Raw genomic sequence first — 17,817 nt, 5'->3', positions numbered from 1 at the left:
ACGACTGGCCGACATTAGCGTTCCTGTTTCGGGTCAGCCGTGAGCTAGATGCCGCTAACTCTGCGGAGCGCGAATATCCAATATCCAACTTGAAACTAACTTCACTGCGGTCGCAAACCAGTTTCCTCCCCAGCTGCACGAGAGTGGGGGAAAGCTGTTTTGCACGTCCTGCAGTGTAATTATGGAACATAAACGCATCGACAAACACTTTGTGTCTGCAAAACATGTGAGGAGAGCTGCAGACCAGGGACAATCCAGAAATGCTCATGAATGTCAGTTTAGAAGCTATCAAAGTTCTCAAATAAAGCACCTTTTGAGAATATCAATGTTTGTTGGGAATTATCTTACAAAACTAGGAAGTATTTTTGGTTTATATATTAAAAGTTATAGTTTTTTTATTGATTTTAGTAAAAAAATCGCAACTTTTAGGAAAATGCCCCACGAAATCAGGCATTTTAGCCGCAACAATCACAAAAAATGCCCGCAAAATCCTGGAGGGATTGATAAAAGACCTCATCATGATGTGGGCTTCATAAAGATCCTACCACATCAGCTTTCAAAGAATACAGTTTTACATATGATTAAAATTATGACAAAATATGTCATGATTTTCAAAAACTGCCTGCGGCCTCATGGCTTGATGGCCACTTGGATACTTATGAGTTTGCACAAATCTCGAGGTTGGGGTGGTGTATCATCATGGTGGTGGCGTAACCATGACGACATGGGTCCCTGTTCACACTGCGGTGGTTTGGTCATCTTGGAGATGCAGAAAATATTTGGGAAAAACCCATATGGTGAGTACTAGAGACAAAGCAGTGTCATGAATGCGGATCCAGACATATACTAATAAGTTATGAAGGTCATGTTAAGCGCAGGGCCTCCATCCTGTGCGATAGAGCTTTGTGAGGGTTATTGTTATTTCAGATTAGCACAATTTCATCAGCATATTATTAACTAATAGCAACACTAGATTTGACTGTGTTCAGACAAAAAACTCAAGCAAAAGTTACCTGTGAGAGATCTGAAAAAAAAAAAAACTTTAAATAATTCTTCTTCTGTCAAAATGGCCAAATTGAAAATGGCGTTCATCTCGTCTCCACCAAGTTTTCTCAGATGACCAACACTGACAGGTAATAAATTTGAAATGCGGTAGGTTAATTGAACTCAGTCATACCGTGGACTGCTGGGATTAACTTGCGGGGGCAGAAACTCTCTCTAATCATGAGTCTCAGTAGTTTTCTTTATAGCCAATTAAATGAACATTCATTTACAGCACAATGCCGACCTGTCAGCCAACTGCAGTCCTCCTGATTCCCATCACAGACTTCAATCTCAGGCATTTATCTTGTCACAACGAGATTTAGCAATCCTTTCTTTAGGCGCTACTGTTGGGAAATCACCCTGATTTGTTGGCAAGGAATACCAATAGTTATGGCTAAAGAAGCTGAAATATTCTGAACTTCACCTTACTAGCTTTAGCTATAACAGCCGAAGACAAGCATCTGCTTTCCAAGAATTAACAAAAAAAGAGTTACCTCAGAGTCAATTACTGTACTTAAATGGTTTCATAGAAATCTGTGGTACTGAAATAGAGAAGTAACTTTGACGAAATAGAAGTTTGACAGAAACTAAAGGGTGTGCTGCATGTCTGGGTTAAAACTGTGATGCGATGAGAATTGGATATAAACTCAGTGAGGTATGCTACAACATCTTGATTAGTTGATGCGAACAGATGGGTGAGCTGGTGCAATATCCAGAGCAACATATGAGAAAGTCGCACACACACACCCACCCACACACACACACACACACACACACACACAGAGGGAAAGACAAACTCAAAATAAGGGGAGGAAAACAAGAGAACAAAGAACTAAAACCATGACAGTCTGACGTATCAGAGCAAAGCTGCTTTTTTCTGATAACGAGTTAATTATTCTCTTTATCTCAAGTCATTGACCTTTTGTTTTCTTGAAACAAGGTAAATTAACTTTCTGCCTCGAGAAACAAAATGTTTTCTTGAGATTACAGAGCACTTTCGTCAAAGATTTGAGTGTCTGGTTTATTTGGTTTTAGCTTGAAAGATGATTATGATAACTGGGGACGTTTCATGAACACGAGACCTAAATGTTCTGTCCTCTTTTCTTTACGGACATTATTAGTGGAGCTTTTTGAAAGCCATAAGAGGAAATAATTTATTATCTCTGTCTTACAAAATAGGCTGTTATCATTCGAAAAAAAGCTTATTTTTATACAGAAAGAGCAACATCAAAAACCTGTTATAACTGAACGTTTGTCTTGAGATAATACAGAAATTAAGTTTCAAGCAGTCTCTTTCTCCGGGTCCCTACATTCGTCTTCTGCCTTGTGGATAAAACGACTTTGGTTTGTGTCAAAAACTTGAAAAGCCTTATTCTTGTCCCCAACGCCCTCGGCTGTTTGAATCGTTTAGAGCTAATATGTGCAAATGTGCAAGCTAATAAATTAAATTCCAATGATAAACTTGTTTAACGTTTACTTGTCGAGCATTTGCTTTTTTTTTTTTTGCAAAGTCACTGCCGTACGTCAATGCATGTGGGTAAATAAAAAGACGTACCATTCCTTGTAGGAATGCATATCACCCGCCGCCTTTCATGCCAGAGATTTAGACTTGTGTTGAGAAATAACGATGTGTTATTGTGTTATTGTTATTGTGAGAGCTCGCAAGACGTGTTAGTGCTCTGGAGTGCATCCGGGATGACTCTCAGCTACTACCTCATGAAATTCAGCTAAATATCTGTAAACCTGACTTAGAACCAGTTTGTGGTGGCCATCTTTACTTGGACTGGATTCCCAATAATCGTTTTCTGAAAGTTTTAATAAACTTTCTCTAGTGTTTTTAAGAGATATTTTGCTAACAGACAGCGTTGATTCAGACAGTTTTCAGAGTATCTCAGTATCTGTATAACTGTTAGAGTCATTTCTGTGTTTGTTCAGGTCGTTTAGCTGTGGCAGCCATGTTGAATGGGATTTGACTCTAAAACTGAATCAGATGTTCATTCAATTCATTCAGTTTCGTCCACTGAGGTATTTCATGAGATATTTTGCCAACAGTAAGACAAACAGACACAGACATGGGCAAAAAGAATCAATCTCCATCTTTGCCATTGGGTGATAAATACTGTATATACATTCAGCTAAGTCTCAGAGAAAAGCTTTCCAGGACAGCTGTTCTGAAGCTTCTCGCTCCTGTTCCTGCTCAGCAACGATGAGAAGCTGTTTCACACATAAATGCTGACAAGCATCTGTCCAACCGAGACATTCCCGTGAATCTAACCGGCTTTGTTTTTAAATGAAACCTGACAGAACCTGTAGAGCATTAATGCAATCCTTTACTGCAGCATCACCGTTTGAGCTGAAAAAGCCAAGCCTCTTTATTTCTACTTCTTTGAATAATAAAACAATATAAGATTTATGGATGTCTTTTTTCCCCCAGCTGTGTCCCTGGCACTCGCTTTAAATGGAGTCTTCACAAATACGATCAAGTTGATTGTTGGCAGGTAAGCGAAGCATTTTTACAAGCTTTCCTAGTTCTGCAACGTCTCGAGTTATCGGCTTTAATCACATAAGATCACATCTTTCAGACTTGATTTAAGTCTGTTGCAACCAAACGGTAATTGTCAAGTAAAAGATGGATATTATGGTAAATTTTCAGACCCAGGCCAGATTACCTCCAGCGCTGTTTTCCGGACGGTCAAGTGAACGCAAAGATGCTGTGCACCGGGGAGCAAGAGGTGGTGTCTGAAGGACGCAAGAGTTTCCCCAGCAGCCACTCATCCTGTGAGTATTATGGAACAGGAAACACCGTTTACATCTGCATTTATTAAACTATAACAAAACATATTAACTTTTTACATTGGCTTATTAAAAAGGGCACACAAACTTGTCGACATGTGGCAGTAAAATATCCTCAGGCCTGGATTCACTAAGAGTGCTCAGTGCCTGTTTTTTGCTCCATTTTTTTGCACACCATTTGCACCCACTATTTGCTCCATCTCTGCATCCTAGCAACAAAACAAATATTGCAAATTCTATGGTGGTGCAAACAAGGTGTGAGTAACGAGCGCTCGTTTTGAGTCAGATCGCAGTTTTCTGCTGCACAACCTAAATATGACCGTTCATCACACACACATCAGGTGCAAAAGTGACCGAACAGACACAATAGAGCAAATATTTCTCATCAAGAGCAAAAACACAAAAACTGCTAATAGTAACTTTACAAACAATCAAAGCTTAAATGCCACCAGCTGTAAGGAAACAGTAAATATTTGACTCGAACTGCGCTGAGCTTTGAGGTTCAGATGCTCGTAGTCCTGACAGTTATCAGCATACATGTTTGCAGGTTTTCGTTTAAATGCGTGCACGCTACCTCATTTAAAATGTGGCTCCACCAGTGTAAAAAAAGAAGCTGACAGGTTGGTAGTACAGTTAGAGCTGCAGCTGTCGCTCTGCAGGGCTTTTATGAATGAAATGGATGCACTAAGTTCTTATTTGTACCTGCAGAAGATGTGTGGTGTATTGAATCCAGCTTCGTGTTTCGGCTCTTTCTGCTGCGCTCAGCTGCACAAACCAGCCTGAAACGTTGAGCATCATTGGGACCTTAATGCTTAACAAGCTGTTTTCACCTCGGCTGCATGTTAAATATTTAATATGCTTCTGTTTTTCTGTTGTCCAGCTGATGTCTGGAAGGTGGTTTGGGCCTCACAGACATTTATCAAACTCTGTGTTTTAACGGGATTCAAAGAAATTTACGAAGCAGCTGAAAAAGTACAATTTTGAAAAGATGTCTTGATGTTTTTGCTGCCCTTGAAAAACAAAACTTTCTTATTATTGTCTCCGCTGTGAGCCTCAGTAAAGTCTAGCACAGCTTATTTCTAACAGTAAAATGAAAGTTACCCTGTTTCTGTCTGTCAGGCAAAATGAAAACAAATCTTTACATCCTGCAGTGTGATGTGTCCTGCCTGTGACAGATTGTTGTTTATTTTTGCTCTATTACACGCTAATCCATAGATAACACAGTAATCATGATTCTGCACGAAATTTAAATAACGCTGCATCCTTCTGCAGGATTTTGTAACGATTTGATCATCTCCTAACATCCTCGTGAGTGAGCCTGACTGGCTTCAAAAAACAATGACATGTTTGCTCAGTTTTAAAAAAACAGCTGTTCTTTCATGGTCTGGTTGTAAAAAATTGAAGTTTAATGCTCACAGCTCATCAGCACACCTGCTTTAAGAGCAAAATGCTCTGAAGTGCTTTCTGTGGGATTGTAAGAGGAACGATTTAGTGCATCCCATCTGCAGATCTGTGTGTGGATCACATTCATCGACACGATAACGCTAACAGCCGTGTGTTGTAAGTTATTCTAAGAGAAGTGCAGCAGAGACACAGAAAGCACCCGTGTGCCAGAGCGTTTAGAGAGCAGAAGAAATCCAGTTTTCTGTCTCTGCTCCTTTTTACCAGACAGTAAAAGTTACAGAGAAAAATGTGATGAGACAGAGGAATGAAGCCAGACAGATGAGAAAAGGCAGAGCAGCCTTATTGTGTGTAAACCAGCATTTGTACACAACGTCACGTTCAGCAAATATGAAGCCTGAGACTTGGATTACATGAGAAATAAACTGTTTTAAAGTCAAAAACTCACACATTTAATTATAAACACGAGGATCAGCGTGTATTCTGGTAAAACCATCAGGATCAATCAGGACATAAGCCTTCTTTGTGATGTCTTTTAAACACAAAGTATTTTTTTATTTTTATTAACCTTTATTTAACCAGGTGAATCCCACTGAGATCACAGATCTCTTTTTCGAGGGAGGCAGCCTAACATGCCTGGAGAAAACCCACAGAAACATAAGGAGAACAACCCAGGGCTTGAACCCTGGACCTTCATGCTTTGAGGCAACAGTGCTAACCACTATACCATTGTGCTGCTATAATGGCTTCCATTTCAAAGTCTGTAAGGCAGCTCACTTCTCCGAGTTTTTTTCTTTATTATGTTTCAAAAGAACAAAATTTAAAGGCATAAAAATCCTTAAAAGAAAGCATCTCGCCTGCCACCTTTTGAGTTTTCAATTAAAATCAACTCATGAGGGGGCGGAGCCATAGCCGTTTTGGTCAGTATTTGTAAACCATGTTGTGTTCGATCTCATGGGAGATGTTGTAAATGACTCTCAGCTACTACCACACCAAATTCCAGCTCAACGTTTGTAAAACTCAGATGTAGGCATTGTTATGTTTGCCATCTTGAATGAGGTTGACTCTAAAAGCTAAACCTGTTACAAATGTATATCCAATGATTACATTTTGAGAGTTTCATTAAAATCCGTCCAGAAGTTTGTGATTTATTTTTTCCCAACTCTACAGACAATCAAACACAGACGTTCACCCACAGACCACAGGCAAAAACATTATCACCTTTGGCAGCAGGTGATCCATAAATATACCAGCTAAACCTTCTGCTCTGTTATAAAGCAGTACAGCTGTTATTGTAGACGTCTTATTCATATTTATATTCCTCTCACCTTTGTTGGTATCAAGCCAACTGATATCATCTACTAATATGCTCCGGTAAAAGCCATCTGCCATCTTTATCATTTTTACTCTTTTTAATGTTTAGATTAATGTTGTGACCTAAATTACTTTTTGAAAACCTCCGCAGGATCACTTCAGCTCAGAGGAGCTGGCTTAAAGTGATGCAGATAAGGTGTGATGTGTTAATGGATGAAACCATGCAAAGCAGACTTAGAGGCTGCTTCAAATGTTTCCTCTCTGATAAAAGTCAGAGCGCTGTCCCGGTCGCGCTACAAAGGGTCAAAGGTCAAAACAGGAGGGAGGAGATTATCAAGACAAAGAGTTTGAAAGCATAATTATGTCTGTTTCTTCCGTTTCTCTTGACAGAATATGGTTATATCCCAAAGTAACACGTAGATGTAAACTTTAGATTAACGACAAAATGCAGAAATCTAATTAAAAGAAGTGGGATGTTTTAATAAGTGAATAACACCCTCAACTCTAATTATGTTCAGAAACCCACAGCAGCTAAAACAACTTAAATGGTGACTAAAAATAAGGAAACTGGTGAAATTTCAGTTTCAGTCTCAGTGAATTCAAACCGTTTGTACCTGCTACACACTGGGCTGTATTTAAACCTTTAAACAGACATATTTTTTAAAATCTTTTTACAGACATAAAGCTCATGTCTGTAAACAGGCTTAAAATCAAATTCACTGCATTTATCTTTTTCATTAGGAATCTTTGTTTTTCCTCAGGGGAGGTAACTTTACAGGCTGCTTAAGATGCATGAAGCAGATTTTATTATCATAATGTTTTTCTGTTTTCTCGGTCCTTTAGATTCACCTCACTGAATTACCCATTGGCTTAGTTATTCAAATATTACAAGTAAAAAATATTATCTTTATTTGGAGTGAGTGGAGGGTACATACAGCATGTTGTGTCCCGACTCATGCATAATGCATATCACTAAATTATTTGTGTTTGAGTATTTCTTGTTACGTTGACCTACTGTGTTTGCAAACATATTATAATAAAAAGTATTTTTATTTCCTGCAACAAACCATTTCCCTCAGGTTTTAGTCATTCAACTTTTCTTTTTACCTTCACATTAACATAATGCAGATTTAAATTAAAGCTATAGTAAAAAGAGTTTTGCAATAAAAGAAATTAAGGATTTTTTTTTTCCAGAAACGTATAATTTCTCATATTAAACTGTTGCAGTTTTAAAGGTAAAACCTCCAAACATGAGACTGAGTGTGTAATTTATTTCTTCATTAGTTTCTAATACAGTGGTGTCCAATCCTGGTCCTGGAGGGCCACTATCCTGCATATTTTAGATGTTTCTCTGCTCTTCAGCTGGTGCAGAAGCCTGTTAATCACTCAGACATTCAAATCAAGTGATTCAAAGCAGAAAAACACCTAAAACATGCAGGATAGTGGCCCTCCAGGACCAGGATTGGACCCCCCTGATTCAATAGATCCTGATCCTTTGTTGTGTTTGGAACTATTAAAACAGGGGGTGTAAGTCAGAGGATCTTAAACTGTAAAAAAATAAAAACCTGTGGTACTCTTTGGGTGATGAGCCGTTGTGTTTTCTTTTCCGCAAGGTGCCAATTAACTTTAGCTGCTGTGTGATTCATATTTCTCCTGTTTTCCTCGTGGATTCACTGAACTGATTGAACCTATTAGCTCTTTTACTCCAACCCTTCCTGAAGTCAGTCAGTCAGTTTTACCCTCATCTCACTTTCACTTGTGTCCCCTTAAGGTTCAGTTATTAAGGTGGTATCTCACTGAGCTGCAACCGTTGGGAGACTGGTGAAAGAAAAAAAAATCCCTGAAAATTGAGAGACAGTGGGTAAATTTTCAGCGTTTGTGACCACGTGACCCACTGAGCCGTTAGGCACATTTAAATTTTTTAGCTTTTAGACAAACATCTGCTACTTTTAGCCACCCTTTTGCTATTTTTAGCTTCTTGTCAGCTTTTTGATACTCTTAGCTAGAACTCTTCTTTTTTTAGCTTTAAAAACTTAGTTTTAGCTTCTTCAAATTTTAGCAACACCAACAACAATCAAACAGTTGTGTCACGGCAACAAAGCAAACTTAATATGCTAAAACTGTCCTTCCCTAAAAAAACATAACATACATAACACGTACGCATCATGAACGTTACATACGTCGCAAGAAAATAAGAAATTAAGCTGAATGAGATGCTAAACCTTTGGTAAAATGGCAGCAGGTGCAGCAAAAACCCAAACATTGTCTGAGTACCATCAGTCCGAGCTATCAGTGGTTTTAGGGAGTGACACATAGTGGCAATAGCACTGTTTAAATAAATTTAATAAATAAAATGAAATAATCCTACCACCCTAATTGCCACTGCATTTGTAGGTTAGTTAATATGATTTTGTACATTGCTTAAGTTAATAATATTTGAACAGAACTTCACCATGTTAGAGTTCACGGTCTTGAATTTTAAAATATTTTGAAAGGGTTGGGAAATTTCCCCGTGGTGGAGACGGTTTCAAGACGGTTTTTAAGCTAACTGCTGGTGCTTTTCTAACCCCGAAGCACAACTTTAGTCAGTCCTGAGAATTCCCACTACTCAGAAAAACTGACATCTAAAAAAAAACTAATTTATTTAATCCTTTTCCAAAACATATCGACCAGGAGTGGCCCTCAAACACAATCAGATTATTCATTTTGGCCTCTGAAAGTGAGTTTAAAACTTTTTCTGTACATTTAATTACACACAATGTATCTCTTTTGTTGAGACGGTTTAATCAAAAAATGCATTGTAAGTATTTGGGGAAAAACAGAAAACTTATTGTGGTCTATCGATTCTGGGGGGAACAACATGAAGTTGCAGAGAAACAGCTCTTGGTTAAGTGTTTTCTGTAATTTGTGTAATTCATACTTACAGACAAATACCCTGAATGCATGTAATTAGCAAACATGAGTAAAAGCACTTGAGTTTATTTATGTCAAACATCAATTTGTGTAAAGAAAAATACCCTGGAGTTCACTGAGTGAATGTTCAGAACTAACTGTGCCTTCCAGACATGAACACTATCTGCACTGAAACACTAAACCTGCAAGAATTTGTTCAAAAATGACTATATCTAACAAACAGCTTGGATTTTTTAAAAATAAAATTGTACTTTCACATATTTTGTTGACGTGTCGAGGATGTTTTGCATTTTGTAGTTGACTGTCTAAATGTTAGAGCTGTGACCTTGCTGCTGGGATGATGATGCACAACGAGATGTTTGATTTAGGTCAGACTTCTGCTGCACTTTTGGTAAAATGTGAGATGTTGAACCAAAACAGACTGCAAAGCACAGCTGTCAAAATGTCAACCTTTAACATGGTGATCATTTAGTTTTTTCAAAAATAACTTGCCCCAAATTTACATGTTGCTGCTAATAGAATATGTGGTGCAAGAAAAAAAATCTTTTTAAATCTAAAAATGGGAGAAATGAGCTTTGAGAGCTGTATTTCCTCTCTGAACTACACAGGAGTCACATGTTTACAGACAGACAAACTCAGATGTTTTTGACTCTCTAAAGGCCAAAATTTTCTATCTATTTTGAAGTGTTTGTGACTTTTACATCACTTCCACCATCAGGCTAATTAAGGCTACCTGAAGCTTTACAAATAGTTGCTAAGATTTTTGCAGCTGTGCAGTTTCTCCTTCACTCTTTCTTCTCCGTATGCTCACCCAAAACACCGTTCGGTTAGATACAACAAAACCCTACCTCTGCCCTCTCTGGAGCCTTCTTGCTGTTTTAGGTCCAAACTATTTGGCACAGCCCGCGCTGCAAGCCTCTGCCAACCTGATTTCCTCATTTAACTCCCAACAGCTGGAAATGCTGACTGGCGCATGCAACCAGAAGAAGCAGCAGAAAAGGACTGCATCCAAACCACTAACCCCAATTTATTCATTCTTTTGTCCTTCCAGAAATAGTTCAATATAGCAGTTGATTTTACTCTAAAATTAAAACTATCTGACATCAGGACAGTCACTGGGAAAGCTATACTTACTTTTGTTTCTTGCCACCCATCTTTGGTCTCCAGGCTGCACATTAATCTTGACATGAAGTGTTGGCCAGTCTGTGGTTGGGTGACAAATGGGCAGTTGTCGAGAGCCGTTTGAGCTGCTGCAGCAGGAAAACTCATGGCCTTTTCTCAACATACCACCTCATATGGTACCATGGCACAGTTAAACCACTGCTGTTTTTATTTTTTTTTAAACCCAGCAGATGTTCTAGAAAGGCCAGAGCCAGCAGCCCTTTGTGTACTGGTAGATATCTGTGGATCTTTGCAAAGCTAAGCGGTTTGATGGCGCAAGTTTTTACTAATCTTGGCTTGTAGGACAACAGAAACTGCTCATTAGGAAACCACATTTTGGGTTTGTCAGGTCTAAATGGATCCACAAAGCCAGCAAGGATGTTGGTTTGAATCTCGACCCACTAACGGAGGTGTTTCAAGCTAAAAGCAGTTTTGGACAATAACCTAAACCCACTCCACCACGAGATACGGGTTCACTGCAAAAGCACATTCAGCAGCAGAACACTGCCACCACAATGCACGACAGGAAATCATTCCACCAGCGGCCATCAGGCTGCGAGAACTCAAACCATTTATCTTTTTGATATTTTCCAAATAACTTCCATACCACACTAACTGGCACTGATGTGTAAACTCTTATTTTATTCCATTAGTGTTGAACTATTTTATTGACTTGGGACTGTGTTTTTACTTACTGTAACCAAACAATTTCCCCCTGTGGAATAATTAAGTATATTTAAATAGAATTGAATGTCCTTATGATGAGAAATGCACACTGCACTTTGCAAGAATGGGCACATTATTATCACCTGCTATCAAGAAAGGCAGGTGATCATGTAATTGTTTCAAAAATGTAATTGTTTCAAAAATCCATGCACCTCTGAACAGATTTTATTGAAACTCTCAGAAAGTAATCACCGGATGTACAAACTAAACACAAACATATCTATAACTGAGTCATTTTTACAGATACTAAGCTAAATTTTGTTGTGGTAGCAGCTGTGAGTCATTCCCATCACATACATTGAGCTCTAACAGATCACACAAGACCTTTGTTTTATTTTTAACAAGCATGGTGGCAGATATGCATTCCTTCAAGGCATGCTAGTGTTATTGGTAGTGACAGAAAGACAAAGTGTCTCTGCCTCCTTCTGTTGGTCAAAAATGAAGCTTGTAAGATTCAGCTTACAGGAGCCAACATGTTGAATTTTTGTGGCTAGAGTCTAGACTTTAAGCCCCGCCCACAATCATGGTGATCTTTTTAAGCAAGAAGACAATCACAGGTGTATTTTTGACTGAGGTGTGTGTGGGTGTGTGGGTGTATATACATGTGGGATGCTGGTCCAGTTCCAGCTTCCTGATACTCTAGATCAGAGGTTCCCAAACTTTTCAGCTTTCGACCCATAAATTAATAGTGACAAAGGTGTGTGACCCCATCTGTTGGCTGGTTAAATATCCAAAAAAGGTAATGACCCTGTTAAATAAGAGCATAATGACAACACAAACAGTCCTAACATCCATTATGCTATTTTTAAAATCAGTTTATGATTTGTATTTCAATTCTCTGTCACACTTATGGTGCAAATATATCATAAAAACGAGGTTTTAAAATGTAGGTTGATATCTGGAGATTATCTAAGGACCCCTGCTTGGTGTTGGGTGACCCACATTGGGGCCCTGACCCCAACTTTGGGAATCATTGCTCTAGATGCTGATCAAACTTTTCACAGCTGACTCACCTGTCTTCCTTCTCTTTGTCTGCCTCCTACAGTTGCGTTCTCTGGTCTTGGTTTCACCTCCTTCTACCTGGCGGGAAAGCTGCAGTGCTTCACGGATCAGGGCCGGGGTCGCAGCTGGCGTCTCTGTGCCACGGTGCTGCCTCTCTACAGCGCCATGATGATCGCGCTGTCCCGAACGTGTGACTACAAACATCACTGGCAAGGTATCAGACACAAAGGCAGTTTTCTCCTGACTGCCCTCAACGTGAAACCAGAGGGATGTTCAGATGTACAAGTCAAATGTTAATTGATGCATTTGAACATAGATGCTTTCTATGCTTTAATCTGGAGAGAAAAATGCAAATTCTAACATCCAGATGAAAATCAGTACTGCTAGTTTTAGTTTGTATGTATATATATTTTAATATAAATCCTTTAAAAGAAAGTGGAATGAGACCTGTGAGGATACAGAGAAAGAAAATCTACTGCATGAGTGAGCAGGATGTGGGAAAGAAGATGTGATAACGTGGCGATAGCTCTGTCATACGGTGTTAATTACCTTCAGAAAGCCATATGTTCCTGGCTATAGAACCGACAACTTTTCATTATAACCTGCCTTTATTTGCACCCTTAGCTACACCTTTGCAGTAGTTACAGTGAAGCCCAGCCTTTTCTGAATCCTCTCTTGGTCTTCTGCAGACTGTAAGTAAGCAGCAGCAGTGCAGTCCATTAAATTTGAGGGTCTCCAATCTGCTCCCAGTGTAAACAAGCTTGGAGCTCCCATTAGCCCAGCTGCTACACCATGCTCCATGAATATTAATTTCCAACCATGGCTTTACACTGAGGAGATGCTGGAAAGGCCAGAGAACTGGTATGGTATTTCAAGTCAGAGGGTGCTAAATTAATTTGATAGCAGTCGATGGAACATTCAGATTAATGTGAAGAGTTTAAATAGAAAAAATTCTGTGATTTTTAGCTTTTAGCTACGGTTTTGGTAAAGTAGGTTCTTACTTACAACTGTGCCAATATTTTGCATTTGGCTTTTGCTTTAAGCTACAATTTTTGTATATTTTGGATTATAGCTCCTGTTTTCCTATGTTCAGCTATAGTTTTGCCCATTTTAGTTTCTGTTTTACTCATTTAAACTTTAACAACTCAGTTTCAGCAGAACACTGTTTTCACAGAAAATGCAAATTTCTCTAGTTGCTGTATTATTTGAACCGAGTTTTGGTGCTATGGAAGCCTATTCACCAGCCGCTTTATCCATCAACTGTTTTTGCCTTTTGGATCTATTCCTAACAGCTTAATTTCACCCCAGCAGTGAGACAATATATGATGCATGAAAGCAGAAGAAGCCATAGGTCTCAGGGGTAACAGAGCCCGTAGTGTTCAGCTGAACAGAGCCGTTGCTTTGCTTCTCATGTTACTTTCATCAACCTCCAAACGAGCCGGGCATGATGAATGTTCTCTGAAACACTAAAGCACATACAGCAATACCTAATTAGCCAAGCTCGTTCTGGGAGAGCAGGAGTTATTTATCTTACACCACACACCAGCCAAAAATAGCCGTACTCGCATTTTTTAAAATATGTGTTTATGTGACTCTGCAGACGCCTTCGTTGGAGGAGTGATTGGGTTGATGTTCGCATACATCTGCTACCGCCAGCACTACCCACCCTTCCTGCACATGGACTGCCACCTGCCTTATGCCAGCCTGGCTGCTGCCGCCAAAACGCCGCCGCCTCCTCAGGACGACCCTCAGCCCACCGACAACGCCACCACCCTTCCTATGGAGGGCTTAACCGAGGGGCCGGTATGACTAGTGGCCCCCACCGAGACAACCCCCAAAGCTTTCACCAAGCCGCCCAGCCCCGTTCTTCGTGAATGACAGGCTCTTATATACATTCCAGTGGACAGTAAAACACTTCAACCATTTCCAGTCTGTAACTCCATGTCTCGGTGACACATCCGTTCTGTTTTTTGGGTTTTTTTCTAAATCAGTTTTTTTTTGCACTGCAGCCATTAAAGTCTATATTTAGATGTAATGTAAGAGAGGAATATGGGACATCTCCGCTGAGAAGTAAGAGAGAAAAACATGTTTAAAACTTGGAGAAATTTTGCGTTCGATGCTGTGAGGTAAGACTGAAAAATCTTGCCCATTTCTGATGAAACCTTCTGTTTTTGTCTTTAATGAGAGTTTGTCCTGTTAGTTTGTTTGTACTGCAGTAAAAGCACTGAAGATTTGGAACAAACAGTTGGTGAGGCACAAATAAAATCCCATAAAATGTCACAGCAATTAATCCGGTTTAACTACTACAATAATGTACACAGTATATGTCACACCACAGGAGAGTGAATACGTTATAAAATACAGAAGCGAAATAGGGAATATACAGATATAAATATAAATGCATCTGTGCCACAAAAATAATGTACAGTACAGAGTCGTTTAATATAACAATTTGAATAATAAAATATTGCACTTTAGTGTATATTACACAAATACACAAAAACTTGAGTTGCCAATGTATAAGCACTGAAGCACCCCTATTACTATTCCATTAAAGAGTTTCATCTCATTGTCCAGCTTTTAAAAAAAAAAAACATGAAAATTATGAAGCAAAACATGCACCTTAATTGGGAATAGTGTGCTATGACTTTCTGCAGCAGTTCGTCACACAATGCTGCAAAATTAAAAAGATCCACAATTGATTTGGATAAATCTTTAGCAAAGTAAAGAATGTTTTCTCTGTTTATTTTAATATATTGTTAATGTGACGCCGTGTGGATAGAGGGAAAACATACATACATGCAGCAGATGAGGGCTGAAAAATCAGACAAATCAGAGTTGAGGTGCTCTAAAATTTGGTGACAGTTATTAATGAACATTTCTGAGTTTATAAATAAAAAAGCAAAATGAGAATCTATAAAGACTAAATGCATTCATGTTATTGGTGGATTTTAAAACATGCTCTTTAGGGCAAAAAGTAGGAAATCAAAACCATAAGTTTGCAATCCCGACTTCAAGAAACAGACATGCAGTTGCTCCATTGATCAGAAACCTCCCGCTTGTGTCAAACCCATTCGAGGGTCTTACTGCAGAAATTGTGTGACACTGATGGGTTTCACAACAGGTTTACAGATACGTCGTATTTCCATAGAGAACCCTTGTTTGTGTATAAAATTCAAGGACTTCGCAGCACTGTGGCTCCTCTGCTTTTAATCATTTTTGGTTGTCCATGGCAACGGAACAAAAAAGGTAGAACCTGGACACTCTTGGCAGGCAGTGGTCCATATAAAAAAACACTGTTCAATATTGCATTTTGTTCCATTTCTCCCTCCACTCTCGGGTTGACCTGCATATTCCCACTCTTTCACCCCNCCTCCCTGAAACTTCCTTGTAATATTTTTACTTTGGCATTCTTTTTACAAGGTGTTATCACTTGTCTGTTGATTTTTTCCTCTCTCTCTCTCTTTCTCTATCAAGAAGCGATTTTTTATTTTTTTTTAAACAACAGCGGCATTTAACACATGTTCACAGAGGCTGCACAAGAGACACGGACCCTCAATGAGAGCAATCAATTACCAGCCGGTGGGAGTGCGCTGGCAGGAGTGCATCTCGACAGGCACAAACTCCAGTCCTGATCCTGCATTAATCCTCATTTAGTGAGGTCAGCCTCTCCCGCGTCTGAGAACATTAGGGCTACATGAGCTGCCATGCTAACTCCCCGAGATTTACAAAATGCTTTCAGCTCACTGACCCCCCAATCTAGCATTCAGCAGAAGATTGATCTGAAGCAGTGGCTGAGTTTGATGTATTACCAATTCATTACATTGTCATTATTTATTATACAAAAACAACATTTTGAATGAAGATGACACCAAAGATTTGAAGCTTTTTTTCCCTGCCTAGATTGTACGATAAATCAACACAGAGCAAGATTATTGCCCCCACATCGTCCACAGAACAATTTGTAGCCCTTTGCAAGCTCTCGGAATGACGGATTATTTTGTTGCCTAGGTTACTGAGTGTTTTACCATTGCTGTGGCATTAATGGGAAGGTGCAATTTCAGCTTATCTGAGCACACAAAACAGCGCCTCAAAACGTGACGCTTCACATTTACAGTGCCTTGCAAAAATATTTATCCATCTCTGTAACCTTTCCATTTTGTTGCCTTACAACCTGGAATTTATTGGGATTTTTAATTTGAGTAAAAGCAACAATTCTACAAAAAGACATTTCGGATTAATGAAGGTAAATAATGTTGTGTGCATGTGTATTCAGCCCCAAAACTCAGTGCTGTGTGGAGCCCCCTTTAGCTGCAGCTTCAGCATCAAGTCTCTTCAGGTTCGTTTCCAAGAGCTTCTGTTGGCTGGAATCTTTGTCCATTCTCCGTCTCCAACTCCTTCAGGTTGGTGCTGTTTCTGTTCAACAATCTTTAAAATTAATCCAGAGGCTGGACTGAGGTCTGGGCTTTGACTGGACCATTCCAGGACCTTTACCTGGTTCTCCTTAAACCAGTGGAGTGTTCTTCAGCAGAGGGTTTGGACTCATTGTCCTGCTGGAAGGTGGACCTCTGTCCCTGTCTCACATCTCTGGAAGACTTTCTCTGTATTTTTCTCCATCTTTCCTTTAACTCTGACCAGTTTCCTGGTCTCTGCTGATGGAAAACCTCCCCACAGCATGATGCTGCCACCACCATGCTTCACTGTAGGGATGGTAGATTTCCCTCAGACATGTTGTTCTTGATGTTTGGTCTCATCTGACCCCAGCAGTTCTTCCAGATGTTTCTCCTCCATGAAGCTTCTAGTGGTCCTGTGGACAGATCCTCCATCTCTCAGCTCCATCAGGGTTATCTTTGTCCTCCTGGATGTCCCTCTGATTAATGTCCTCCTTACCAGCTCCAGGGGATTTGGTGAATGACCCTCTTTTGACAGGTTTACTGTAATTGATTTAACGGAGCTCCATGGGATGTTCATGGTTCTGGGCTATTTTTTACAACCCAGACCTGATCTGTACCTCTCCCCAACCTTGTCTCTGACCTGTGTGGAGAGCTTCTTGGTCTTCATGTCTCTGGCTTGGTGGTAGACCTCATTCCTTAGAGGTGTTGATTCTGGGAGGATGTCAGAACAGATGAACTTCTCACTGGTGGATCTTTAATTAGTTCTGAAGGTATTTTGCATTTTTTCCAAATCAGTTAGAGCTGCTATGTAACCATAGTTGGGCTGATTGCACACTACAGGACAAGAAGAATCACCCTCTGTTCAGATTTTTATGCACCATTTACTGCATTAAGTCGTGCCACAATTAAGCTTTTATCATGTATGCAACCCATCGGCAGCTCAACTATGTGTGTGTGTATATATATGCGTGTGTGTATGTAGGGTTTTTACAAGGTCCATTCCACACTGATGCAATACAAGATGAAACTTTTCAAAGAGCAAACCTTTCTGCCAGAAGGAGCCTGCCTC

General features: G+C 39.6%; 1 protein-coding gene across 1 annotated transcript in view; it reads left to right on the top strand.

Annotated features, from left to right (window-relative positions):
• The window catches only part of plpp4 (phospholipid phosphatase 4), a 41,472-nt gene extending 25,747 nt beyond the window's left edge, over positions 1 to 15,725 (top strand). The window contains exons 4-7 of the mRNA XM_017424236.3: positions 3,479 to 3,542; positions 3,698 to 3,822; positions 12,398 to 12,568; positions 13,955 to 15,725. Coding sequence (XP_017279725.1) covers positions 3,479 to 3,542; positions 3,698 to 3,822; positions 12,398 to 12,568; positions 13,955 to 14,163 — 569 coding nt within the window. The 3' untranslated portion in view covers positions 14,164 to 15,725. The remainder of the gene's footprint in view (positions 1 to 3,478; positions 3,543 to 3,697; positions 3,823 to 12,397; positions 12,569 to 13,954) is intronic.
• The last annotated feature ends 2,092 nt before the right edge of the window (positions 15,726 to 17,817 follow it).

The sequence above is a fragment of the Kryptolebias marmoratus genome, linkage group LG22 (assembly GCF_001649575.2).
Source record: "Kryptolebias marmoratus isolate JLee-2015 linkage group LG22, ASM164957v2, whole genome shotgun sequence".
NCBI classification, from domain to species: domain Eukaryota; kingdom Metazoa; phylum Chordata; class Actinopteri; order Cyprinodontiformes; family Rivulidae; genus Kryptolebias; species Kryptolebias marmoratus.
Note: the sequence above shows the minus strand (reverse complement) of the source record. Positions and strands in the feature narration are given on the sequence as shown.